The sequence below is a fragment of the Rousettus aegyptiacus genome, unplaced genomic scaffold (assembly GCF_014176215.1).
Source record: "Rousettus aegyptiacus isolate mRouAeg1 unplaced genomic scaffold, mRouAeg1.p scaffold_m13_p_5, whole genome shotgun sequence".
Classification (NCBI taxonomy): domain Eukaryota; kingdom Metazoa; phylum Chordata; class Mammalia; order Chiroptera; family Pteropodidae; genus Rousettus; species Rousettus aegyptiacus.
Window position 1 is genome coordinate 66476585 of NW_023416308.1, and position 19363 is coordinate 66495947.

A 19363-nucleotide genomic window follows, 5' to 3' on the forward strand; every position below is an offset into this window, starting at 1 on the left:
TCAGAGAAAACACTCGCCGAGCTTCCTGTTAAAGGAAAACATCTGCTGTCTACAACCCTGAAACTCTGAGTCACTTTTACCTGCTGACACCAAGGAGCTTTGGAAAAATAAATCTGTGAGGCAGTGAACCCATGAAGAAGGGACATTCCATGATTAAGCTCCAGAGTGGCAGGGGAGGGAGCCCCTCCCAGTTAAGCAGCACACCTGCTCCCAGCCCTCCATCACGGCTGTGTGTGGATTGGCATGTGCGTTTTGTTGCATCTTCACACAGCAGACAGAGGAACAGACTGTCTGTGTTAAAAAGAGACTGAAAATACCAGTCAACCCTTTCATTTCACACAGGAAAAGGGGCTCCAGAGCGGAAATGGTTTCCCCTAGCTTTAAGTTCAAGGCTGGTGCTTGTCCCACTCCATGCTAAGGGCTCTGCAGAGCAACCTGGAGGGCTTGGCTTTAAAGTGGCTAGCCTCTCCCAGCAGAAGTCTTGAGGCTTAATAGATCCACCTCCCAACGAGATGCTGTGTAAGTCTCTGAGGGACTGACCAATGCGGGGATGGAGGACCCAGCAAGGACCCAATGCTAAGGCCTCACCAGACCCCCGGATGCTGTCTGAGTAACATCTTCATGTGTCCGTTGCTACACAAGATAAATATTTTCCCAAACCAGGAGGTTCATCTCTCTTCCAGCTTAAATCCAGTGCTCAGTGATATGGCAAGTGGAGAGGAGGAAACAATTTCGTTTTCCATGACATCTTATCTCCAAGAAAAGCCCTAGGAAATCAGAGCCAGGCACACAGCATAGAGGGCATATTCAACTCCCACGGCAGAGGAGAAAGTTTGGCTCATCTGCTTCGGGCAAAGGCCTTAATCTGAAGTCCTAGTTATAGACTTACTTGGTTTCAAAGGGAACCTGCAATTCTCTGAGGGGAAGCAGCAGGCTCAGAGGAGAACCAAGTGATTTCTAAGACATTCATAGCTCTTAAATTCAACATCTCGTTAACTCATTCCTAGAATTCATGCAACTCACATCATATCACCTTTAAAGGCCTGCCTTGTGCCAACACTGTAAACATCAGTGGAGAGACACTGATGAATAGGGATCCGTTCCTCAAAGACCTTGCATTATGCAGTGGAGATCATTATTATCCCCATTTGACAGAGAAGAAAAATGAAGTGGAGAAGTTAAATACTTTGCCCAAAGTCACAGAGCTAGTTAAGTGGCAGAGCCTAAATTCAAACTCAGATCCTCTTCTGATTATAAAGCCAAGCCTTACTGAGGGTGCTTATGGGGGGCATCCTGACCAGGGCCACCAGGCCCCAGCGGGGCTTCTCCCCTGCGGTATACTGCCAGCTTCAAGATTCCTTCTGCCTCTCTTGATAGAGTTATCAGATTTAGCAAAGGAAAATGTAGGACACTAGTTAAATCTAAATTCCAGATAAATAGCTAATCATTTTTTAGCATAAGTATACTCAACGCAATACTTGAGATATATTTATACTAAAAAAAAATGTTACTGCTATCTGAAATTCAAATTTAACTGGGCATCCTTTATTTTATTTGGCAATACTACCTGCTGAAAATTTCTCTTCTTAACCAGTATCTGAGGATAGAGAGAAGGCTGCAAGGAGAGGGTCCAGGCCAATTAACAGTTCCACACCTTGCTGGCAGTCAGTCTTATGGCCGAATCGCTCTGGGGGAAAGAGCAGAATGTGGACTTCTTGTTCCATGTCCTGCCAAGGCAGCCCTGTGCTGTTTCAGAGAAGCTATTTTTCCTTCTGCCAAAGGAGATCCAGCTGGCTGGAGATGTGACGCGGCTTCTCCCCAGACTCTGTGCTGGCTGCCACTGCTCCCCAGCCTGGTTGGTAGGATGATAACTTGGGCCTTTGCAGCCGCTACTGAACTCTTCTGGGAAGACCAAGCAGAGGGTGAGGAGCCCCAGGTCCCCTAGTCACCACGACCTCGAATGATGGGGCAGAAAGGGCACTATCATAAGATGTAGTCAAAGCAAGGCTCAATTTCAGTTTAGCTACTTTCTGGCTGTGTGAGCTTGGGCAATTTATTTAAACCCTTGAACTCCACCTTCCTCATCTGTAACTAAGAATGAAACTATGTAAAACGGAAGGGTCAAATTAACTTTGATTCAGAAGGAGTGACTTACTTGAGAGTTCTATACAAACATAAGAAGCTCTTTCTTAGTGTTAGCTCCATATAGAAACTTTCCTATTTTTTGTGTGCTTAGTTTTGAAGTATTTGAGGCACAAAACATCATATTCTAGGAGTGAATACAAGGACTTTTTTAAAAAAAGCTTTGTATAATCACCCTTATACCCCGATTGTACCTCATTATGGTTGACTTTTCATCTTATGTGCAGATGTACTGAGGAATTTTTGGAAAATCCTAAAATTCTTCAGTTCCACTGGAGAATTTGACATGCCCCAGAAACCACATATGCAGCACTGAGAAATTTACTCTTTGCTGCCTGATGCTCCCACCAATCAAGTCTATGATTTGGCAACATTACAAATTATAACATACTACAGACCTTTTAATCTCTACAAGAACTAAAAAAAGTGCATATTTTCTGCAGACGCCAGGAATTAAACTGTTTTTACCATTCCTGTGTAAGCCCTTGCAGGCTTTGTGTGTGTTTCGGATAGTTGAAGTTATGGTATTTATGGTATCTGTGCAATTTCGTATACTGCTTTTTTACTTTAAGTGATCTCATCCACATTTGTCCAGGTGGCTGCGTCATCTTAAAAAACTACCAATTTTAATGACTGACTGTCCATTGAGTCATTATACCATCATTTACTGTATTGTTTCTCCTTGGCTGGATGTTTGCTGCTTCTGACTGGCTTTTAGATGGTCATTTGAGGGTGGCACATGGAAGGGTAGGCACCATATGTGACACACACACACACACACACACAACTGTGACAGAGCAGGATCCTAAATAATCTCAAGGATGTATAATCAGGGGTGAGAGGTCGAGAAAAGAAGGTTAGGACCCACCTCTTTTTAATGTAGATCTGTGGTGCCCTGGAGAAAGGGCTGAACCCACCTCGGATTATGTGGACCCCAGACTCGGGGTGAGAACCTGGGAAGGCAGATATTTCCTATTCTTTTCTGCCCCCTACACCTTTGCCCAACCACCTCCTACAGTGCTGTCAAGACTACATGGACCTAGAGCAGTGTCTTTCACAAAAAATAAGTCAATTCTGGTTGATGTACAAAAGAGCCACCTGAGGAGTGTGGCTCCGTCTTTAAGCTCATAGACTCTGGAGCCAGGCAGCCTGAGTTTGAATCCTGGCTCTTCTACTTACTAGCCCAGGGATCGGGCAGGTTGTTTCACCTTTCTGTGCCTTGTTGTCCCATAAAATGGGGGAAAATAATGAGACCTGCCTCCTTTCCACTCAGATCCTCTAGGAAACAGAGATGTGAGAGGTAGACTGGGGAAGACTCCCATGAAGAATAAATGGAGGGAGCAGGAGTAATTGGCAGGTGGGTGGGGCCTTCAGACGATGATGCGGGTCTGACACCTGTGAAAGGAAAGAAGGAAGGAGGGAGACAGTAAGAAGCTCTCTGTCTGCAATGCAGCCCTGGGAAAGTCTCAGGTCAATGGGAGTCCCCGGGCAAAGATTGCCTGAGAGGAGCCTTGGCTGGGCAGAACTGGCCTGTTCTAGCGCTCACATGCTCAGTCATGGGCTGGTAGCAGCCCAGGGAGGGTGTGGCAGCTGAAGGCTGTCCACCGACTAACTACCCTCCCTCAGCAGGTTCTGCGCTGCACATCTCCATTGCCATACCTCGTAAGGGAGACTCGAGTACTTAGAATATTTATTACTATGTGGCGCATAGGAAGCACTACAACAGTCAGCGCAGCTGCCATTGCTTTTTAGTGTGTGTTGTAAGTCACAAAGCTCTTTCACATCTATCATTTCCTGTGTTCATTGCAATCAGCCTGTGCGGTTGGTATTTTCTCCCCATTTGACAGATGAGCAGGCTCCAAGAGGTCACGTGATTTGCCTGAGGTCACGCAGCTAGTCAGTGGAGGTGAGACTTGACTCTAAGCCCTGTGAGGGCACAGCCAGGGTCTCCTTATCTCTGAATCCTGCAGTGGCGGTTCAGATGAAGATGAAGATAACACTAAACCTTGTCTTTAAGGAGCTGGTATTTTTGTGAGATAGACACAAAAATAGATAATTCTAAACAGGGAAATTACTTCCTGTTTCCTAAACATACAAGGTACTTTTCCCTCTTTCTGCTTCCAGCCCCAGGCCTTTTTTTGTGCTGTCTGGAGGGCCTAGCCCACCTATCAAAATCTGTCCATCTTTTAACGCCAAACCATTTCCTTCATGATACAACCCCCACCATCCCTCAATGGTAATTACCTCCTTCCTATGTGCTGCCATGCACCACACTTTGGTCTAAAGCAAGGTCACCCTGCCCTGCCTTGATTTATTCATCAGCCACCTGCAGTTGACTGTGAGCACCTTGAAGGCAACAGCCACATTCCGCTCATCTACAAATCCGCTGTGAGGGCAGATGTCAGCAGTAACAGAGAAAAAGTGAACATGTCATGCAGAAATGAGTCGCCTGATTCAGTGTAGAGGGGGAGGTGTACGAGAGGCTGGGAAGTCAGCTGGTGGGAGCGGTCATCAGACTAATGCAAACACAGAAGATGACCAAACAGCGTGTGAATACTGTGACAAAGAGCTACAAGAGGCGGGGTGGGGGGTGGCCTGGGGGTCACCTAACACAGGCTGGCGTTAAGGTGGGCATTCTTCTTAAACTGAAATTTCTGCTTGTATCATTCTTACCCTTGTGTCCCCACAGCCTACCATAGAACCAGATACATAGTAGATATTCAGTAAGATTTCGTGGAAGGAAAAAGAGAAGGAGGAAAGAAGAGAGGAAGGAAGGAAAGGGGTAAGGAGGGAGGGAGGGAAGGAAAGGTCCAGATCAGTGACTTTGAGCAAGACCCAATACTTCAAATCAGATGCTGTCTATGACAGTTCTCAACCAGGGGCACTTTTGTCCCCCAAGAAGACATTGGACAATGTTTACAGATTTTTTTGGTCACAACTGGGAGTGCTACTAACTTCTAGTGGCTAGAGACCAGAGATGCTGTTGAATAGCCTACGATATTCACATCAGTCCTCCCATCAAATAATTATCCAAGCCGAATGTCAACAGTACCACTCCTAAGAAACCCTGAAATAAACCCGGAGCCAGAGCCAGAGGTTGGAAGACTGTGCCTGAGAGAGCTTGCCTGTTCAGAGCATCCTGATTTCTAAAAGTGGGGACCACTTGGGAGTGTATCTTCAGTCAGCAGCTTAGCCTTCAGACCCTTCCAGAGATGACACCTTGTATGTGTGTTGTGAGAGGGACAAGGGAAGGGCAGTCAGCTTCCTTTTCTCTCCTCCCTTCCTACCCCCTGGTCCTTCCTGAAAAACCAGGACACTTGAGGAAACAGATGCTGTCTGTTCCAGGAGCTGCTCAGAGACCCTCTGTACATTGGCCTGAAACACCAGCGTGTGCGTGGGAAGGAGTATGATGACCTGCTAGACGAGTTCATGCAGGCCGTGACAGACAAGTAAGTGGTCAGTTTGTTCCTTTTGAAAGAGGGCTCTTGAGAGGTATTATAACTAAAATCAACACTGGTTTTGGCAGATGCACAAACAAGAGGCAATAGGAGCATGCAAGTCTGAAAATTCCAATTTGACCCCATGTCTTGGGAGTCTCAAAGCCAAATGGGCTCGTTCTCTGTGAAAATTTTTGGGAGCAGAGAGGGGAGAGGAGAGGATTAATGGCTGAAGGTGGTTAAGTATCTGATGTCCCAGGAGGAAAGCCCCTTAGCCTGAGCTGTTCTGGGTTCTCAACATAAATAAGGATATTGTGAATGGTGGAGGGAAAAATTGTGCCCTTCTAACAAAATGGCTTCAGAAGGTTGCTTGCCATGCTAGTTGTCACTTTCCACCTCTGCATAAGGACCAGGCAGCATTAATGAGCCACCGTGGGCTGGGCCTGTGACATTTATGAGGTGTCATCTCTGCACTGGGGTGCATGGTATTGGCACTTCCGCCCCCCTTGTCTGCCTTCATGGCCACCCACTCACCCTGCTGTGGCTGGCATACTACTGGCTGGAGTTCTGGAAACAGCCCCTTCACCCTCACACATTTCATCTGACAGTCAGGTCAGTCAGGAGAGTTTCAGCAGCCCAGCTGGCCCCTGCAGACCCAGCAGGTCCCCTTCTCACTTGAAAACCTCCCTCCTTTCTTGATGTCCCAGAAGTGCTCAGGTATGGTAAGGCTGGCCTGGATGTCCTTGGCAAAGTATTCCCTTTCCTGAGTTCAGCCACCCGAACCAGACTGGTTGCAGGAGAGAGAGTTGCTCTGGCCTCTATGAGCCATGAAGTCTCATTTTTGGGGTGTGCTAACTGATCCCCCACTCCTGGGTCTGTGATGTTGGACGGGTGATTGAACTTTTAGTTCTCCTGATCTTGGAATAAGAAGAAAGCATTTGGTCATTTATTTTGTTTTTTGGTTTTGTTTTTTAAGATGAGAGAAAATAATATTGTAGTGATATAGGATGGGAATGATCCGGTAGGAAAGAGGAAGTTAGTAATGGAGTGCTGGATGTGAGGGCAAAAGTTCCGAGAAAGCAAGAAGGCAAGGATCTAGTGCACACCCAGAGAGCTTGGTCTTAGGTTAAAGCACAGAAGCCCGTCTGCAGAGGCAGAGGGAAAGCAGAGCGCCAGGCACAGATGCAAGCAGGTGGGTAGATGTGGTGGGGGAGCGTGCGGGAGCCCCATTAAGAAGTGCAGGGTCATCCACTGAGAGTGAAGAAGGGGACAGAGGTGGCGGAGGTTTAAGGATGGAAGATGTATGACCTTGAATGTGCAAACTAGGGAACTAGAGGATGATTACTGGGGAGCTCCACTGGGCCCCCTTGAGGTTACTGGTCATGAAGTTAACTTAAGCCAGTTAATCTATTTCTATGTTCTTCTCTAGCCAGTTTCTACAGTCTGGATGCAGGGCCGGAAGAGATGGAGAGTAAGATTTTAATCAGCATTGGGATTTTGCCAGGCAAGAGAAAAAAAGAGAGAGAAAGGCATTGAGATACTCTCAAGGGGATGATTATAATGAGGCCTAGGCTGGGTTAGAAAAGACCTGAGGCCATGTCGGAAGAGAGGGGTAGGGACAGTAGTATGATCAGTGGGTGGTAAGTCCTGGTGAGCCCTAAGAATTATTGAGTTGGATACTAGATGGAATGAGCTGGAAAGAATGCAGGTGGTAATCAGGACATTCAGTGTTTAAAGCCGAGATGATGGAACTGGTGCTGCTATTGAGATGCAGCTCACTCAGGGGTCAGCTACATCAGTAGAGGCATATCATCTAGAGCAAGGGAGGTGAATAGCCCACTTGATTCTCCCCATTTCAGACCATCCCGAATACCACAGTTGGTTCCAGACAAGATGCTCTGAGGGTCATAAATTACCTGCAGTGCCCCTGGAGAACAATCATGACAGTGAAGGAAGTTTAAGGCTTGGCCTAGTGAGGAGAAAACTTAGCTCTGTCCGTACCAAGGGCATGGTACTCCCTCCAAGCCCCTGAGAGCTGTTCTTCCAGAAGAGGACTTGTTGCTGTGTACCTATACCCACATGGAGAAAAGCAAGTTGGAAGAATGCCGAAGGAGGCAGCTTGCAGCTCACAGTAAAGCAGAGCTGCCCCACAGTGCACTGGACCTTCTTTGAGAATGAGTTTCCTGTCACAGAAGGAGTTCAAGGATAGCTTGTCCAGCTTATTGGTCATGTTCTTATAGGAGGAAATTTAAGCTTTAGATGCTCTTTAAGATGCCTTCCCACCCCAGTATCCTATTAGGACCTTTTAAGATCCCTGCGTGGCTGATAGGATAGGTATTATTTGTTTCCGTTTTATAGAAGAGGAAACTGAGACCATAAGAGACCAGAAGAGGCCAAGGAGCCTGTCTTGGTCACGCAGTGTCTGGCAGGGCAGGAAGTTGAACCTGCGTCCTCTGACTCCGAAGCCAGACGGCTTTCTGCAAGGCAGAGTTACCTGTGGGTGACAAGAGAAAGGAATGAAATTGGCTTTGAAAGCCTGCTTTTTGCTTCCTGTTTCCAGGGCTCACTGCTTATTTAATGAGTCAGTAGTCATTCTGTGATTCCCCACAGAGAAGTCTTGCTATTATGTGAGAAGGTTACATAAACTAGGATGTAAGAAGCCCTTCAAATGATCATTAAACACAGTTTACAGTCTCACAGGCACACAGGCAGTCCAGGGGCGAACCCTTGGGGAGGGCTCTGCGTCAGCCAAGAGGAACGTGTCCTTAAGTGGAAAAGATGATGGTTTGACAGCTGGTTGTTTTGACTCTCTAATAAGCTAAAGCAGATGTTTCTGTGGATACCGTAGGTAGGGAAGGAGCTGGACTCCCCCCGAACTCTGGGGAATATAGTAGCCCCAAGGTGGAATGCCCGGCGTAGGGATGAGTCAGCAGCGCCAAAGCCAAACTATGTATTTTGAGAAAGAACCTTGAGAAATGTTGACTCCTGCCTTCAACATCCTTGTCTCATTCCAAACATCCTATAAATAAAAATCTCCAACTTCTCGCCCCTACCCACTCATCAGGATGTGTCTTAAGATTTTTTTGGCCTGAAAAAAAGTCACTATGGCTCAGTTACTGTCCTGGAGCTTGGCCCCTGGGGGGTGGGGGGGACACTCTGAGTCAGAAGGGATGCCCATGTAAAGCTGTAAACCACAGTGACAGAGAAGTGTGAGTGTCCTGTTGACAGCTGAGACAATACCTGATGTTCCCATGGAAAAGACTTGTAGTTTCATTCTTCCTGTTTTGTCCCTGCCACGTGTGCAGTGGGATCCCGAGCATTGCACCCAAGTGGCAAGTTTCCCCCCATGGTTTCCACTTACTTTGTTCATTTCTGTTACTTACAGTAGAATGGATGGGAATGGTCGGTTTTAAGTTTGCCCTGGCTCTGTCTGCTGCTTGGCCTGGGCTGGAAAGAAGTTTGATGTCAGCATCAGCTTCGGCCTTTAGGCAGGTCAGGAAAGGAAACCATCTCCTTTCTCTCTAGCACCCCAAAGCCTAAATAGAGAGAGATTTCTAAGCTGCTGAGATAAGAGTGATAAAGAGGAAGAGAAATGATAGTTCTAAGAAAACTTTTTTTAAAAAAAGTTCATTTGCTTTTTAGCTTCAAATAAATTCTTCCTTTTTGTGTATCTTTCTCAACTTTGTGTTCTTAATCTCTCTCTCTTTCTCTCTCTCTTTCTCTTACACACACACACATACACACACACACACACACACACACACACACACACACACCATCCTACACTAGACATCTAAGGTTCACACCATCGTGAGAATCATTATTAGTGGTCTTTGTAGAAAGTCCTAAGTCTCAGAGAAATCCAAACAGCCGTGGACCCCTGGTTTCTGAAGCCACCCCTGCACCGGGCCACCCCTTAAAGCTGCCTTCTAAATACAAGGTGAGCATCTCTCCTTTCTGGAGCCTACCCCACGTGCTCCAGCATGCATTCCCTCTGCACTTTAGCACAAATGGGACCCCCCCACCCCGCCTCCATCTCCCCTCTGCTTCTCATCCCTCTTGTTTCTGCCCTTACATTTGGAGGATGCCCCTAAAGATTTTTATTCAAATATGCTAATAAAATGACTAAATTACCTCTACTGTGCCCTGATCAGATTGACAGGGAGCAAAGGAATTGGTACGTGTCAGGCTTACGTACAAAGCAGAGCACCAAAGCTTAAGGCTGGTAACCAGGAGATGAGATTCCAAGACTGCCCCTTGGTCTGTAATGTCAAAGCAGATAGCCCGTTTTAGTTATCTGTTGCTGTGGAACAGACCACCCAAGTCTTAGTGGCTTAACACATTCTCTTTGCTCTTGATTCTCGCAAGCTGAGCTGACTCAGCCAGGCAGTTCTGCAAGACATCACTTATTCAGGGGTCCCCAACCCTTAGGCTGCAGAACCTATCTGTGTCCTGTTAGTAACCAGGCTGCACAGCAGGAGGTGAGCAGCAGGCAAGTGAGCAAAGCTTCATCTGTATTTGCAGCTGTTTCCCAGCACGAGCATCACCACCTCAGCTCCACCTCAGATCATCAGGCATTAGATTCTCATAGGAGCACCGGTCCCTGGTGCTAAAAAAGTTGGAGACCACTGCCTTATAGGACTGCTTTCAGCTAGTGGGCTCAGCTGAGACTGAAAAGGAAGGCTAGGCTCCTCTCACTCTTTGTAGCATCTCGAGGTTCTCCCTCTTCCCATGACCTCTCCATCTGGTCTCTTCTTTCAACAAGATAGCTGAACTTGATTCATGGCAGTCCTGGGCTCCCAAGAATACAAAAATGAAAGCTTCTAAGCTTTCTTAAGCCTGAGACTCGAAACTGGTACAGTATAACTCTCTCCGCATTCTACTGGCCAGTGCAAATCACAGGTCCATACCAGATTCTGAGGGAGAAGATAACACAAGAATGTAAATCACAAGAGGAATGGTTCATTGAGGAGCCATCAGTGTAACAGATTACCACACTTCATCAGTCTGGGAGACACAAGGAAGGGGGCAGCCACTGTAATAGGAGTTTGTGCTCTGGAAATGCAAGAAGAGCAAGAGAAGAGTAATAGAGTTACTCATATAAGCAGGGAAATGTGTTATCTAAAATAGGCAGTCCTATACTGATACTTGTTGTACACAAGATGCTGTGTCGGGCATAGTTGGCAGGCACCCCATGGAGAAAGAAACAGTCCTGCTCTCAAGGAGCTTTTCCTCTGAAGACATTTTTTATGTATCTAGTGGAGCTTAAACCTGACCTCTAAGCTTTCCTAGCCCCTGAGTCACTCTGCAAGTCTGGAGCTCAAGAAGAGTCCTTAGATGGAAAGAAAAGTTGGGAATTGCCGGTTAATGGATGGTATTTAATGCCAAGGCAATGATGATTTCATCTAGGGAAAAAGAATAAAGAGAAAAGAAAATGTGGCTCATTGCCATTTTCTGAACCATACCCTGTGGCTCCAAATCAAAGTACTCACCAAAATTTAGCATTCGACCAGGATGTTACTGGTAGGAATGGCAAGGCGACTAACAGGTTTAATTCCTTGTGCCAGCTCCAATTGCCAGGATTTTAAAGCCTCTCCATGTTCTACTGGGAACAACCTTGTGGCTGATTAGCAGTGTCTTCCCTGAGACGGGAAACGAGGTGTGGCAGCGTGTGTTCTATGCATTAGCCATTCTGGGTCCATGAGGAGCCTAGTGGCCTAAGCGTCTGTAGTTCTGTGAGCGCTCACACTTGGTCCTTCTATGACTCCTGCAGCTCAGTAGCAACTCAGAGGCCAAAGGAATCTGAAGGCTGATTTTTCTTCACTAGGTGTTCAGTATATTTCAAGAGCTAAATGAAACCTGTCCGTTTGGTCCACATGAATCTGCAGTTGCTTCTTCTGAGTTATAAGAACATTCAGGAATATGCTCCCTTGGATATTCCACCCCCACCCCCACCCCTGGCCCACTCTGGAACAAAGCACTGGATCATATAAAAGTAGGCATGCGAATGCTGATCTGCAAGTCCCAAACCTGGCCTGGCGTCGTAAGCATGAGGGAAGTTACCAAAAACAGACTCCAGGCTCCTGTGCCATTGTAGGCCTGCATTAGGCCTGGGCATCTGTAGTTTTAAAGCTTTCCTGATGTTTCCAGTAGAGGCTGTGCAAAGATTGAAGTTTGGGAAACTCTGACAGAGTTTCATAGAAGACGCACTTTTTGAATGGCCCCAGCTCCCTTACACTAGAGGCTGAGGTGAGGGTTTAAGACCAATACACAGAAATTTCCCGCACACTCCCCACGGGGACCATGTGAGGAAAGACCCAGCACCTTCTCTGGACTCACATGCCATGGCAGTCCACCTTGACAATACACCTGCTGCTCTGACAGCATCCTTCCATCTGAAACCCTCCTGAGCAGGGCTGTGCCTGCTGCTTCTGCTGGAATCCCCTTTGCCACGAGGAACTCAAGCTGTTTTCAGGCCTGACATAATTGTAAGCACTCACACCTCTGGGCACCCTGGCCCAGAGGACACGTGGGGAGGAATCGGGCCTGCCTTTCCCCACCAACCAGCGCTTGCTCAGGCCTGATTCCCTGGCCTCAAGCCTCGACCTCGTGACAGCTGATAAGCATGGAAGAGGGAGATGGCAGGTGCATTGGTTCGGTAAGGCAGGTGTGACTGTCTCGTTCAGGGGATTTCTTATAAAAGCTTCCTGTGGAAGTACAGAAAGCCACATCACCTTCCCAACGAATGTGTCTATTTTTCTAGAAGTTGACTTTTCAAATTGGTCCCGTGAGAGGATGTATTTTTCTGACAAAGAGAATAATGGCAGGTACTGCATTCAGCACTCTGGGATTGGGCTCTCTTTTCACCACTGAGGTGAAAAAAAGTCATCGTAGAAAGCTAGGAGCAGCACAAATAAGTAATGTATCTAATCGTGCATTTCCAGGGCTATTAAGTAATAACCACAGGCTGAGCACTCTACTGGGCACTGAAATGAGATTCAAAAGAAATAAAAGACATGGGCCATGTCCTCAAGAATCTTACAGACCTTTCAAAAAGACAAAATTTTGAACAGGAAATAAAGAGTCAAGGTCTCAACTGTTTGGTGTTGACCTTCGGTTCAGTGGGAATTCAGAGAAAGGAGCAATCAGAGATGATTAGGAAGAGACTGAAACTACGCAAATTCTGACTCAAATTTGAATAAGCAACAGGAGAAAGAATGCATTCCATACAGATGATACATCATGAGAAAAGCAAGAACACAGGAAAGGCAAGGAGTATGCAGAAGATTCTAGAAGACTGGCCTGACTAGAGATGAATGTGTGTTGGTTCAAAATAAAGTTAAGTAGGAATGGAACAGACTATGATAGGCCTCAAAACCTAGGCAGAGGGTTCTAATTATCAGAGCTCAGAAGTAGAAAAGTTTCAGCCGTCTAATCCAGTGGTTTTTAAGCTAAGCTTCTTCAAGCCCCGGGTATTTACACAAGTGTCTCAGGAGTGCTAGAAATGAAATATTTCCCACCAACCATATAAGATTTAAACCAATTAAAGAAATATTTCATTGTTTTTAATTGCTTTCTGTATCAGGGTTCTGCTGAAGATTTCATCAATTAAAGAATTCTTCTGCTAAAAATGTTTGAAAACTACCACTCCACACAGTACCTTAACTGGGACTTGGTGCAGAGAGCAATAGGGAGCCATGGTAGGTTCTTGAGTTACAAAAGTACTGAAATTGATAGGATGTGAAAGAAGATTAGAACAAAAGGCAGAGCAGCGCCCTCTCTCAAATTCTGCCTTCCCCAGGGCAATCTGCCCTGATCAGCCTGGCCTGAAAATCTCTGTTTATAATCATAGAGTAACTTATTGGCTGTATAATTCATTTGCTAAATAATTATGCCCTTTACTGTGGCATTTCTTCTATAATGGTCTAGGGCTTTCCTTTTAAGCTATTTTGGTCTTGAACCTTTCACAGTCAGAGCAGAAATTAGGCAAAGATGCGCCTGGACTGTTGTAGAGAGGTTCAAGTATCACATGGGTTAAGTATGGACTTTGCAGATCATTCCTTCCTAAGGTCTTATAACTCTGTAGTATCTCTACCTGACTGGTAGTACCTGGGTTGGGGAGAGGCAGGGGCAGAGAGCATGACTTTATTCATGGTGGGCCCATGGTTAATGGTGAAGATGGGAGTTGGGTGGCTGGTTGATTGGTTGGTTGGTTGCAGGATAAAAAGCCTTAGCTATTAATTAGAATGGACTAAATGTTATGAATTTGATCACATCTGAGGAAGTTCAGAAGAAGGAACTCTGAAACTCATTCTAGCTTGTCTGACCTCTGAAGAAGCAGGACAGTTTTCCAGTCTGTCTGATGTGGTTAATTGTTGACAGTCCAGTCCATGTTCCCATCAGAACAGGAGCTGAATATTGCATGATGACAGACTCTCGTGCCTGCAAGGAATCTGTCCTGGGTCACAGAAAGAGCTGGAAGGTTGTAGCAAACTGCAAACTGGCATTCAAGTCTTTAGGACCTATTCATTTCTATCATGGCCAAGCAGACCGAACAATTGAGAGAGCACACAGTTCAATACTTAAGGTCCGTCCTCAGGACTGTGCTGGAGGAAGCTCACTGACTGCAGAGAGGGATTCAGTGATGCCAGATGACTGTGTCCTCTTCATTTTCCTTCAGCAGCCTGATTTTATCACCTGGTATCAGAATAGAAACAAAATCATGCCTGGACCTGTAAGTTTCAGATTATAGCAGAGAAGATGAGGGAATAAAAGGGTTTCTTTCTTTCTTTCTTTCTTTCTTTCTTTCTTTCTTTCTTTCTTTCTTTCTTTCTTTTTTCTCATTTTTCTCATTGGATTAACCATATACAGACTCTGATACAAGCACTTAATACGATATTAATTCATTTAATTCTCACACAATGCATGAAGTAGGTACTATTATTAGTTTTATTTTAAGAGATGAGGAAACCGAAGTTTATAAAGTGTAAATACCTCGCCTAAGAGAGGGGACTGTATTAACACCCCACCCACTAATAACGATTGTTAAAAGCACAAACTCCAGAGCTACACTACCTGAGCTTGACCCTCTCACCTGTCACTTACTAACAAGCTACTTGATTTATCTGTGCCTCCATTTCCTCATTTCTAAAATGCATTTTTAATACTTAACTTGTAGAGTGCTTATGATGGAAAACTGAGACAATCCATGCAGAATGCTTAACATAATATCTGATAATAGTAAACACTTCAATAATGTTTGCCGTTATTGTTAATTTAGGCAATTTCCAAAGCCATTCTCCTTTAGGTGATGCTTTAATGGTACTTCCATTTACGCATGCATAGTTGAGTTAAATTATCCATTAATACATCAGTCACTTCCTTCCATTGTTCCCCACTCATCTGTCCCCTCCATTCCCATACTACTTTTCTTCTTTCCCCCAGTTCTTCCTCCTCGATCTGATCTTAAGGCAAGCGAGGTGGGAACAGCCCTGGGTGTGATCCATCTTCATTTTCAGATGTGCAGTTAGTAAACACTTGGTCTCTACTCACTACACCTAATTAGTTTAAGTTTGCTGTGTGTATTCGTGTGTACGTGCAGGGGTGAAATCCCATATTTTCTGCAGCTGTTCCAGCTGAGTGTTGTTTGGACCTTACAGACCCACCACTCTGGGAGCATTGTCCCCTTGCATAACCTAACATCTTTTTGTGTGACACATTTCTCAATACAGAAATGAGAAACAGAAATTTACCCAAGGATAGAAAAGTTTGAAATCTCCCAAGATTAACCCACTGACACCCACTCACTAGGCGGCTGCACGTACAGCACGTTATTTACTCTTGGAACTGAAAGGAAGCCCTTGATAACTTCATCTCCTCCCACCCTCCGCCTTGTCCCTCAGCCCAGTCACACTGGCCTTCTTGCTGCCCCTTCAACGTGTCATTTTTGATAGCCACAGAGCCTTTATGTGTGCTATTTCCCTAGCTTTGAATGTCCTTCTCTTTTCATGGCCGTTTCCTTTTCACCATTCAGGTTTGGAGATGGGTCCGCCCCCAGGCAGGGTCTAGTGTTGAGGCTCATATAAGGCAAGATGTTGGAACTGAGAGTCCTGAAGAAAATAGAAGCCTCAAATGGCTGCAGCCCTCACGAAGAAGAAACAGGCTCTGCTCCCTAACTTAGGGAGCTGGCAGGGAGCTTGGGGGAGGGAGGATGGGGAAGGGAAATGTCTCTTGGAAGAAACCAAACACCAAACCTTTGCCACATGTAAGTTTAGAATCCACATTTACAATATACGCGTGGTGCAAAAATTCCCAAGTTAAGAAATGAGTATAAAATATTGCCTCCTCTCAGTGATAATGGCAGAAGGAAAAGTAAAACTTCCCGCTAAGGACATTCCCAGAACCCACGCTGTGTGGAATTCCTTGAGGGGAAAAGGAATTCCCAATGAAAATAAATTCATGATTCATAATAATTCATATGGAAACAATTCTCAATGTGGGAAAATCAGATTCACAACTAGAAGAACAATTAGAACCCTAGAAAAGAAAAAGCAATATTCTGAGAAAGATTATAAAGCAGCTATACTTAAATGTATGAGATATTTTTTTAAGAATGAAGTAATAAGGAAAGTACCCAAATTTATGGGGCAAAAATAGCAGGCAGATTTGAAAAAGAACCAAATAAAACTCCCAAAAATGAAAAGCAGAGTCACGGATATTCAGCAAAGAGCTCTAGTGTTAGGGAAAGACACCATCAGAAAACCTAATTCCTCAGAAATTACTGCCTGCAGTTATTTTAGAGACTCTCCATTCCTATTCCTGAGTACCCAGAAAGGAACTAGGACACCAAGATGTTTCATTAAGAAAGATTTTTCTGAGCTGCTGTTGATGAAACAGGGTATTTCTTGAGGGAAAGAAAGGATGTATAAAACTGGAATCCCCAAATCCCAGCTTCATTATTCCACACCAGCAAGAGTGTAGTTTTCCCAGACAATGCCATGGTATGGTATATTCACTCTCATATCCTGTCTCTCCATGTCCTGCTCATTCACACACACATTCTACAGCGTTGATTTGATTAGATTTGATCAGATTGTTTTTTAATAAAGTCGGATAACTGGGAAAATTTCTAAAAACAAATGATTCGAGCAAGATAAGTTATGTAAAGAAAAAAGCATCTGGATATATATACACCAGACTGTTTGTAGTGATTGCAATTGAGACATGGGGTTGTCAGAGATTTTTGCTTGCCAAGCCATTCATTTCTATAATGTTTGATTATTTGTGGGCAGGCATTTCTTTTATAATTAAAAAAATAATGGTTTTTTATAATGAATTAAGCAGCAACTCTTTCCCAGAGACAGTTCCTTGCATTAAAAAATAATAAACAAACAAATAAGCATTCCACCCTTCACCCTCTGGTGGATTGAGTGGTGGGCTAACCTTAGACAACAAAGCAATTCACATATGTTTACTCATTAATATGGCAATCCTATTATGTAGATACAGTCATCATCCTATCCCACTAAAATAGAAGCTCCAGGGAGGGATCTTTGTCTCTTCTGTTCACTGCTGTATCTCAAGCACCCAGAACAATGCCTAGTGCAGTATGGATTCTCAATAAAAAGTTACTGAATGAATGCACACTTTACAGATGAGGAAACTGAGGCTCAGAGAGGTTAGGGAACTTGTCCAAGGTCATACCTTTAGCAAATTGTTGAGCCAAGCAGTGAACCCAGGTGGCCTAACTCCAGAACCCACCCTTTAACTTGGATACTCTCTATTCCTGTTCTTTTAACATGAAAGAAAAGACAGTTTAGCATACTCCAGACACCTTCTTAATACAGTAGGCAAGGAGGATAAATGGGAGGGAGGTCTTATGGAAATGAGGTAAGCTACAGAAAGCATTCCTAAAATTCAGTGTTCATGAAAATACTGAGCACCCTACTTAGCAGACTAATGTCTTCTCTCTCCAGTCTGTTCTAGGGCCGGGGTTGTGCCCCACTGGCCTCACCATAAGGGGGCGCCCCGGAGGGACCAGCCATAAACTCCCATTTTCAAAACTCTCTAGCTACCAGTAGTGAAGGAAGAATCCCTTTTTTTTTTTTTAAATTAAGATAAAATTGTCATACAACACTGTAAGTTTAAGGTGTACAATGTGTTGATTTTGTACATTAATATATTCCAATATGAGTACCACCATAGCCTTAGCTAACACCCCTATTACATCACATAATTATCATTTATTTTTTGCAGTGGGAAAATTCGCCAGCGTCCCGTAAGTTGGTTGGTGCTTCTTTGTTCTCCCTTAACCACCCAAGCATGGCCAGTGGTCCTCTTGCCCCTTCATTTGCCAGAACTGGGCGCCCCCTGCAGGCCTGTCCACAAACTACAAACCCAGCTAGCGCAGCTGACTCCCAGGGAAAAACCTGAAGGTTTTTGGGTCCAGGCTTCTTCTGGAGGATTTAAAATGCTATAAACAAAGGTAAACCACTAAGCTTATGGCATACAAACAGCAAAGAACATTTCAAGATTTAATTTTAATTTTAAAATATAGTAAAGAGCATAACCGTTAGCTCTGAGCCCTGATTGCAATGTTTCAAGGGAGCGTTCACATTTGGAGTCCTTCCTTCTCAGCAGAGATGGTCACTGCTCAGGATGTTCATGAACACTGAGTTTTAGGAATGCCTTCCGTAGCTCACCTCATTTCCCCTCCTCGCCGCCCCCAGAACTGTAACCTCACAGTCTTGGAATACACGAGCAAGAAACAATAAGCCCATTTGCTTCAAGTTCCTCACTTTAGAGATGGGGAAACTGAGACTCAGAGAGAAAATTATTTTCCCATAGTCAGATGACGATAAAAGCAGTGCGAAGGTAAGGGGAACTGATCCAGTCGTGTGCTCTCATTCACAAAAATTCATGAAACATTTTCCAAGTTCCTATTCAGCACGTATTTGTCATGTTTCCTCTGTACCCCAGAGTGTGTCCAGTACAAAGAAAAGACCGACCCTGAGGAATTCAATTCTCCTTGAGATTATAATATAAACACATAAAATAATCAGAAAATAGTTTAAGGCAGCCTCCGGTTATCTGTTTATTAATATAATTTTGTATTCATCTATCCATTCATTCAATGGACAGACATTTATGGAATTTAGCATTTAGTCAGTAATAGACTTTGTTCTCAAGGAGCTAACAGTCGACGGCGGGCAGGAAAAAAGATGCTCAAAGAATTACTGCTGGGTTTGTATAGACTGAACGTGTGATGAGTTTAATGACCCTGCCTGCAGTGTCAATCAGGGCTGATTGGGGAAATAGATGGTCAAAGGGCCTGGGACTTTTGATTGGGTGTTAAAGCCTTCTTCTTAGGAAAGATCTAGCAACTCACATTTATAGAGCACCTACCCTGTACTGGGTGCTTTACCTTTAATTATCACAACAGCCCTTAGAGATCCAAACTCAGCCAGCTAAAAATTGAAAGAGTTGGACTCGCCTCCAAACCATCTGACTCTAAAACCTGAGGTCATTTCCCACAGACCTTCTGCTGCCTGCTCCCCCAGCCGGGCTGTGAAGGACCTCTGCACAGTGGCCTCACCCGTGTTAACTTGAATCCTTGAGGGTAAAGGAAATGGCCTGAGCTATTGTGATACAAAGATGCTTTGCCGCTGTGGCCTCTAGGAAAAGCCAGTGCCACTCTAAAGGGAGCCGGTGATGTCATATGGGATGGATGCCACTGGGCACTCCTGTAGTGGGACTATTCTCTGCCATTCATTCATTCACACTTA

The 19363-nt window shown here is 44.8% G+C and overlaps 1 protein-coding gene across 2 annotated transcripts in view; it reads left to right on the top strand.

Annotated features, from left to right (window-relative positions):
- ME3 (malic enzyme 3) overlaps window positions 1-19363 on the top strand; it is a 270223-nt gene that overhangs the window by 218233 nt on the left and 32627 nt on the right. For both annotated transcript variants that reach the window (XM_036221661.1, XM_016160323.2), the window contains exon 7: window positions 5488-5591. In XM_036221661.1, coding sequence (XP_036077554.1) covers window positions 5488-5591 — 104 coding nt within the window. The remainder of the gene's footprint in view (window positions 1-5487; window positions 5592-19363) is intronic.